The following is an 8,559-nucleotide window of genomic DNA, read 5'->3' on the forward strand; positions in this document are numbered from 1 at the left end:
TTGCAGGAAGAGGGCCGTCTCAGGGAACAAATTCAGGAGGTAGAGCAATGGATTAAAAAAATTAAAAAACACATTGGAGAATTGGCAGGAAATGTGGATGTTAGTGGAAGAGAAGAAATTGATGAGGACTTGGAAGGCCCAGAACATTTTAGTGGAGCTGAAGTTGATGCAACTCCTACCTTGGTGATGGCTGATGCCTTTGTAGGTTAGCTGTCATAATAGCAAGAAGAAAAGAGATGAGAAAGAGGTTTGCACTCACCTCATTTATAGTGTCGCACTCTCCAAGGCGGCAGGTTGTTGTTGCCAAGCTGCGCCGAGCCTCGCTGAGGGTACCGCCTCGCTGAGCCCTCAGGCACTTGACATTTTCCTTCCTCCAAAGTTACAAATTACCCCATCCACCGCCGTCACCCGACTACCCTACCTCCCAGAAAACATCGCTGTGTATGGATACCAGATTACCCGACCTTCCGCGCCATGCATGGTTAATCCAGAGTTTTTTTCCCCGCTTCTTTCAATCTCATCGAGTCGCAGCGCATGAGGCGGGGAACGTCAGCGCGACAATTTGTGATTGGTGGTGGCTTGGCAGACCCGCGGTTTTGCAAACAACCTTTTTTTATATCCCCCATACCTCTTCATTGGTAGGGTAGGGTGCATGAGTTCGACATTACTCTCATCCCGCAGATGATAATAGGGAACGCTGGATCGAGTGTCGATTTATGCTAGCCGAGCGATCTTTCGAGTGATCTTCTGGTTGGAAAAAGGTGACTGCGTAGCTGATACAGAACCTCATCGCACCTCTTCTTAAGTTACCCTCCTGTGGTTGCTTTCAGGTCTCGTACTGCTATCATACCGTACTCGTACTTTCTCTTTTCGTTCTTCCTCTTAATTTCTTCCCCTTCCTGATAATGATCCTCCTCCCCATTCCTCTCACTTCTAGCAGATCCTTCGCCAAGAGAACTCGGATCATTAAAGGTCCAGTTGCGGTGGAATTAGGGCGGGGTTGAGATGCCTATGGCTTTGGCTGTTTACCCCTGAGCGCCCGTATTTCTTGTGCTCGACTGCTGTGCAAGGGTGTATGAGAGAGGTTTATTGTGTTTCCAGAGTACTTACTCGTACGTGCTCGTATTATATACCGGTATAGGGGCAGATAGGTGTTACGGTGCTTGGCTGCGGTATCCATGGTTAAAGTTATTTCTGTTGGGACCAAGTACTGAAATTAGTAATGCCCGGTTTTCCGCTGCTTTACTGTACTATGCACTGTACTGTACTTGAGCACAAGCGGGCCCCAGATAAAATATATACTGAGTACGATACATACATAGTGGAAAGAAGGCTGAGCGTGGCTATTGTGTCGACCGTGGGGGGTTCATATTACACTTCCAGACACTAAGCACTCATTTTTCCGAAAGTCTTCATCGTGCTTATCCATGCCATAGTCTATCATCCTCGAGGCATCACTCATGCTCGTGACTACAGAACCTCCAGCCCACTCTTTGCTCCAATTAAGAACCACAGCCGCCTCCGGAGAAACTAGCGGTGGAGAAAAGGCTGAATGCTATCTTGTTTGATCCTTAATCTCTGATACGGACATCCAAACAAGGTATCGACAGGATATCCACACCTGAAGGGCAAAAACCGGTTGCCGAGCCTAGCTGGTCCAGTCGAGAAAAGCGATCTCGGCGATATGATGAGTATCGATACCGGTAATGTGGCATCTCCGAGCTTCCGGTTGGCGGTAGCTTGCAAGCTATTTGGGCTACGAGTTCACCGAAATAGCGCCTATCGCCCTATCTTCACGGATTTGAGAGCAAATACCTGCGTGAGTTCAGCCAGGTTTGATCACTCGCTGGCCATAGGGGCCCAACATTTTTTTCGAATGTAGCATTGCGGTTTGACCGTTTAGACCCCCGCCAAGGCCTGCTAGGAGTAACTTATTGTTCTGTTCCCAGTAAACCCAGGCAACGAGTGAATCGAGAGGAGAAGGGAGCGAGAAGGGAGATAGAGGGTGAGAGGCGGAGAGGATCAGAATGGAGTATTCGGCTAGAGACTGTAAATGGGGAAGTGTGAGTGGGTGGAAGTCATGGAAGTGGTGAGCACAATGCTTGGTCATTAAGTTATGTCTGATGAGGAGTGGCCTGTCAAAGAGGAAAAGCCATTAGATAGGACTGGATGATCGCGATATGCCGCCAGTGGTGCTCCGGGGAAAAAAGCGAAGGGGAAGCGTGTGTACCATGCAATTAGCAAGCAGGATGTCAGGAGAGGAGAACTGGGCTACCGCGGGTGGAGGTTAAAGTGATATTCCCTATTCTACATTATCGAAAAGAAATACAAATAAAGGGTTCTTGCAGACAGAACCCGCTCGGGGTACTGTACGGCGGCGTCGCTGCCAGCAACGGATAGCAACAATGATCCCTCCCTCCTACTGGTTAGAACACCTGCACCTCCTTCTCTCCCTCCCCCGTGCTTCCCTTTTCTTCTTCTTTTCCTTCGACCAGTTCCTCGTCCCTCTCCTTCCACCCAGCATCAAAAGCCCTCTTGTTTCCGACAGGATAACAACTAAACCCTATTCTTTTCTCTTCTCCCCACTTTGCTCCTGCTTCCGTACCCTTCTCCCCCTTCTCTCTCGTCTCGCTTTAACGACCTTCTTATGATCTCCCATTCGTCCTCAGCCTAGCCTAATCAACATCAACGCCTCAAATAATATCAGTCTGCCCTCATCTTCTTTTCCCCTGACCTATAGAATCGTCCGCTCGTGTTCTGTACTGCATCCTCGTTTTGGCCGGCGATTGTGTATTGGGTCTACGCTGTTGCTCTCCCTCTCTCCCACTCTCTTCCGCTCTCTCCCACCATTGTTCACTTGACTCCCTAGCCACTCTACCCCCTTCCGCCGTGCTCAAAATTATCCAGGGAACATAATTTCCTCTCGTGCCAATACCGGGCTGTTGTTGCCTGGCTGGCGTCGGCACTTTCACCACTTGATAAATTCTACTCCTGGTAAACTCTCGCATTAATGGCTTCGACGCGCAAACCTCCTGTGGGAAACAATGTTTCAAGTCCACTCAATCGACGCTCCATGCCTCCCACAGCCCCCTCTACCACTAGGGGACCCGCTCGCTCTCCGACCCCAAACTCTAGCGGGCCAGCCGTCGGTCCGCCCAACGCTGTCGCGCGCCGTAATACCCTTCGCGATCGAGAGCTGAGCTCTGGCAATCCCAACAGAAACAGCATCTCATCTCCTCTCAGTGCTCGTTCTGCTGCCAAGCGTCCCTCATCTAACTCTTCTGATGCAGACCTTGAGAGCGCAGCAATTCTGGAAGATCTACGTAGCAGATTGGCCCAAAGCGAATCCGCGGCTGAGGCTGCTGCTGAAGAGTACGCTAAGCAGGTCAAGGCCCTCCAAATAAGGCTCGAGGAAGCTTTGGGTGAACAAATGAGGATGGAAGAAGTATGTCACGGCAAGGACGAGGTCATTGAAAATTTTGAAATCCAAATTAAGGACTTGACAAGGACAAAAAGGGATCAAGATAACATACATGAGGCAGAGGTAAGCATGCGCTTTCATTTTAATATATTTTTGACTTGATCTGATTATGGCCTTGTCCCACCAGAGAATCGCTGCCCAGCAAGAAAAAGAAGAGATGCTAGATAGGGAGGAAGAACTTAACGCTATTGTCCAACGGCTTAAGGATTCTCTTGCTCAGCGTGAGAAATCTGCTGATTGTGACGGTCGCAATTGTATGTTCCTGTTCCCTTTGAATATTATATGCGGAGACCCAGAACTAATTTTTTCCCATTTTAGCGCTCGAGTCCCCTCCTGCGGATGAACCTCTCGGATTTGCCCCATCAAACAACGCCCCAGCTCCCAATCGCAGCAACAATATTCTTCTCCAGAAGGACAAACTTATTGAGTCGCTTCGCTTGGAACTTGCTGAGGCACAGATCCGGCTCGCCGAAGCTGACCACCAAGGAGGTACCAAGCTACACCAATTGGAGCAGCAGCTTCTTGAAACCCGGATGACGAACGCGCGTTTGATGGAGGATAATGAGAGTTTTCAACTTCTCCTTTCCTCAGCGGCCCTCAATGGGGACTTCCCACGTGGCGATTACAACGATGCATTCTCAGAGGCCGAACCCGAACCGGAGTCACATGTGGTCAAGAAGGTCCAAGGCTCGCCCCGGAATTCGATCTCTCTCGGATCCAACCTGGCGGAAGAGCTCGAAGAGGCTGCCCATAGCGAAACCGAGAAATATCGCAAGCTCGAGAGCGAGTTGAAGTCGCTGAAGGAGCAGAATAAAGCAATGTCCCTCTATATTAACAATATCATCGAGCGGATTTTGCAGCATAAAGATTCTGAGGCTATCCTTGATAAAACAGCGTCGCTCAGCGCTTCTGCAGCCGCCCCAACTGGCACTGACAAGGCGCTACCTCCTCCGCCAGCTGAGGAAGAGCCTGGTCACGGTAAAATCCTTCAGAGGACAAAATCTTTGGCCAACCGAAATAACGCGAAGCCCTCCAAACAACCAACCGAGGGTGAGGCAGTATTGACCAGATCACAATCTATGCGCGCCCCTCCGGTCGGTGCGCACAAACGGTCGCAATCTGACGCTAATACGGTGTACTCCGGTGCCAGCGTGGTCAATAATCTTTATCGCGGTGAAGGAATAATTACGCCGCGGTCTCAAACATTTTACGGAAGTGAACAGTTTAACAAGGGCAATCGCCCAAGAAACTCGGATATTAGCCTTGACTCTACAGCCTCTGACCTCGGTGATCTTCCGGCTCGCCCGGCGCCCTCACCTACGCATAGCGCAGCCGTGGGACCCATTGCGGGCAATAAGCTCCGACCTTTGAGACTGGTTCAGGAGAATGTGAGCAATGGCCTTGTTAGTCCGCCTCTCCAAGGAGGCTCGCGAAAGATCTCTGGGGATTACAAGGACGATGTAGGGGATCCAAATGTGAAGCTTGAGAAAAGACAAAGCAAGAGAGGCAGCTGGTTAGTCACGCATTCTTATATTACTAAATCCCGGACTTGTACTGACTCGCCCTCTGTCGCAATAGGATGATGTCAATATTCAGTAGAAATAAGGAGGATCAGGCATCCGTGCTTCCAGCCGAGAATGTATTATTCGAAAGAAAGGATGTTGAATAGGTTAATACCCATTTTGGAACTAGACCTTTCCATTTCATGTTTCCCCTCTCTCCCCCTCTCTCCTCCTTTAAACTACGTTCTAGATGGCTTGTCTTGGGTAGCGATCGATCTGTGTACATGTTTTTGCTGCTGAGCGGGTTTTATTATTCCATTTCTCCACCTCCCCCCTCCTTTTCTCTATTCCCTTGACGTTTTTTTCTCCCCTTCTTTTTTCTTTTCCCCTTTCATTGGATTGAACCCTTTTTAACAGCTCTTGAAAAATGATGTCTTCGGCAGTATGATGGATAAGTAATGACACTGTTCAAAAACGAATATTTTTCGCTGTTTTTCTGTTTCATTACGCTACGCTATGCTCTTATCAATGTTTCCACCGAATGCGCGGATGGGTATCACCCCTTGATCCAATGAATGATTGAAGCGCTAGGATATGAGTGCGAGTGCGGGTTCTAATGCACGCACGTGACTTGGCGGAAATACGGAAATGTCGGCGAGTGAGCTTTCGTGATATCTCTTAAGCTGTTAGCAAACCAGCACGGATTGGAATTGATCTAATGTGCTCAGTTGAGGTGCCTCTTTTATGATGTGCTACGACACTGGGGGCTATATGCTGAGTATTTTACCTGCAGAAATGTACTCATACCATACGAAATTTCAAATATAACTATCATAATATTATGATAAAATATACACCTGAGTTGGAAGAAAAAGAGAAGGCCCCGAATATTAAAATCGACAAAGTGATAGATATGAGGAAAAAAAAGGCTCCCAAAAACCCCGAAAAAGAGATGAAGTCAACAAGAGCAACGCCAGACGGAAATCAACTATCATACAGGAACGCCAACCCCTCCCCCTATCTATCATACAAGAAATAAACCCTCAAGGGAATGGCTTCCTCCTAAGGCTAATCCTACCACTACTACTACCCCCACTCCCACCCCTATTCAGACCATACCACAGCGCCTCGGGTTCCACCGGCTGTGGCGGCGCGATCATCCTACGCTCCTCGCCGGGCGTCGTGAGCGCGTGGAACTGCGCATCCCGCACCGGCGGCGGTCTTGCCCCGGCAGCGGTGAGAGGGTATATGGGGACTGGAGGGTCGGAGTGAACGGAACTACTAAGCGAGCTTACGGTTGAACTGGTATTCGTGCGGGCCACATAGATTTGCGGGAGGCGGGGAGGGGTCGGGGATACGGGGAGGTAGGTTGATGGGGCGGCAGTGGCGGGGAAGGTGGGCGCTGGTGGGGGGGAGTAGGTGTAGGAGTGACGGCTTAGGCGGGGGGAGGGGGCTGATGTGGACGAGGAGGTGTTTGCCGGGTTGAGCATGTTTGTGTCGCTGGCTGGGACTGGGTTGTAGGGTTGTTTGTGAGTGTGGAGGAGGGATTTTATTGCTAGTGGGTTTGGTTGTTAGTATTTCATTCGCGTCACTGGCGGAATGGATAGAAGGGGGATTACCGCTCATTGGCCTCCCCACGTAAGGTGTGTGTCTCTTCCCAGCACCAGTTGCTCCAACTGCTCCCGTCCCGCCAATAGCAACCGCCCTGTCCTCCCTCCCCCTGCCAAACTTCACATACAAAAACACCAGGAGCGCGACAAATATTGACGCCGCACACGTAGCTCCTATAATAACCTCTACCTGCGGACCTTTCTTCTTGCTCTTCACTGCTTCTTGACCAGCCGCACTCACGGTGCCTGCCGTAGCGGTAGCAGTAACAATACTAGTCGCTGTCGTGCTCTCTGTGACAATATCCGTGGTCACGCTCATTGACATACTCGTCATTGTGGTCAAGCGGCTTGCTGGAGCGGTAATAGTAGAGGTTATTGTTACGTCAGGGAAGGCCCAAATCGTGATTGTTATAGTCACGGTGCTGGGCTGTTGATGGACCTGACGGCGGATTTTGGGAGCTGCGGTGGAGGAGGTCGGTGTAATGGTTGTCGTAGTAGTGGGTATCAAGGTGGAAGTCCAGGTTGTTGTGGACTTGGTAGTGGAGGTGGGCCCGCTTATAACAATGGAAGTCGATATTCCCGGGTCGATGGTCAGAGTTGTCAGGACAGTCAATGTATAGCGGGTCGTTACAGTGATGGTCACCGTCTCTGGAGGGTCCCATTCTTGTGGGTTTGCTTCTCTGAGTCGAAGATCTGCCCCTACTGCTGCTGCAGGACCGGCAGAGGAAAATGGTAGTGTACCCCGCAGCAAGAGCAAGAAGAGCGGGAGCGCGGTTCGGCCACTGTTGCTCCACCTCACCATCGTGAACGTGAATCTGTCTCGTGTCTCTGTTTCCTTCTCAACATAGAACCCCTCGTACCCCCCCAAAAAAACTTCCGTATGCAGTTATGAAAACGTCGTGCTTAAGTATCCTTCGTTCCTTCTTTCGTTCCTTCCTTCCTTTCTTCTTCACTTGTTCGTCAAGACTTAACCTTTTTTTTCCCCCTCGCTCTCCTCTAACCATCTAGCACGCGCAAGTGCGGACCCTAGTCAAGATATAATAAATTTTCCTTACCACAGTCCTACCGTATTCACCTCCCCCCACCTTGCACATACGGTACACACACACATACCGTACATCACATATAAACCCGGTAACACCTCGGGTGGAATGCACGGGTATTTCTGTTTCTGGGTAGGCAAATACGGTATTAATTTGAGCTACCGGTGAGAGGGTTACAGATCCCTCGCTTTTTGTTCCCTCTTCCTCCTACTCCTACTACTCCTCTTGCGCGGTGCCATCGGCAGCACTTGTTCTATTGGCCCTTCAGATATCAGCCAGGCCCGGGTCTCAGGGGTACGGGGGGGGCGGGTGGGGTACCTGTTGGCCCAAAGAGTTTGAGAGGCTTAGTTCCATAAAAAAAGAAATCAAGCTGCCTGCTTATCGTGAATAGACTGTACCGGGTTGAGCTACTGTAATTTGTTATCTTGTTCGTTGTTGCACAATAAAGACCCTTCCAAATATTCTTCGGGTGCGGTATCATGATGTCTCACCCAGCTCGAGTACGGTATCGTACCGTACAGTTCCTTCAGTTCCAGGTTACGAGTACTCAAGCAAAGGGGGTGGTGAGTGGGGAAGTTAAGCTTTGTGCTACACTTCAGTCTGATACAATGCTCGAAGTGCTCTGATGCACGCGAGCGTCGTCTTAGCCGCTAAGGTAAGTTACCATGCCTACTACGCCTCCAACAGACCTGGTCTGGGAGGTATAAGTTGACCATAAATAGGTTTTTTTGGTTTAGTATGCGTCCGCGATTGAGAGAGTGTGTGTGTGAGGGGGAGGGGATGTGAACACGGTATCGTTGGACGATGATGATTTTCTCCCAAGAGAGGAATACCGGTACCGTAAGATCTTTAGCTCGGGTGGGTGGAAGGTTACGGGTTGGAAGTACGAGCAGTTCTGAATGCCAGCCATGGATAATACAAGA

At 50.0% G+C, this 8,559-nt stretch overlaps 2 protein-coding genes; one reads left to right on the plus strand and one right to left on the minus strand.

The window, feature by feature from the left end:
• The first annotated feature begins 2,514 nt into the window (after positions 1 to 2,514).
• GSTUM_00005500001 (uncharacterized protein) lies at positions 2,515 to 5,573 on the plus strand. XM_002837654.2 has 4 exons: positions 2,515 to 3,544; positions 3,609 to 3,735; positions 3,800 to 4,994; positions 5,060 to 5,573. Exons 1-4 carry the CDS (start codon positions 3,074 to 3,076, stop codon positions 5,148 to 5,150), a joined length of 1,884 nt encoding a protein of 627 aa, XP_002837700.1. The 5' UTR covers positions 2,515 to 3,073; the 3' UTR covers positions 5,151 to 5,573.
• Positions 5,574 to 7,769: 2,196 nt separating this feature from the next.
• GSTUM_00005502001 (uncharacterized protein) lies at positions 7,770 to 8,401 on the minus strand. XM_002837655.2 has 2 exons: positions 7,955 to 8,401; positions 7,770 to 7,889 (listed from the first exon to the last, which is right to left on the minus strand). Exons 1-2 carry the CDS (start codon positions 8,115 to 8,117, stop codon positions 7,810 to 7,812), a joined length of 243 nt encoding a protein of 80 aa, XP_002837701.1. The 5' UTR covers positions 8,118 to 8,401; the 3' UTR covers positions 7,770 to 7,809.
• Between the last annotated feature and the right edge of the window lie 158 nt (positions 8,402 to 8,559).

This window comes from Tuber melanosporum, assembly GCF_000151645.1.
Source record: "Tuber melanosporum whole genome shotgun sequence assembly, scaffold_2, strain Mel28".
Lineage (NCBI taxonomy): Eukaryota > Fungi > Ascomycota > Pezizomycetes > Pezizales > Tuberaceae > Tuber > Tuber melanosporum.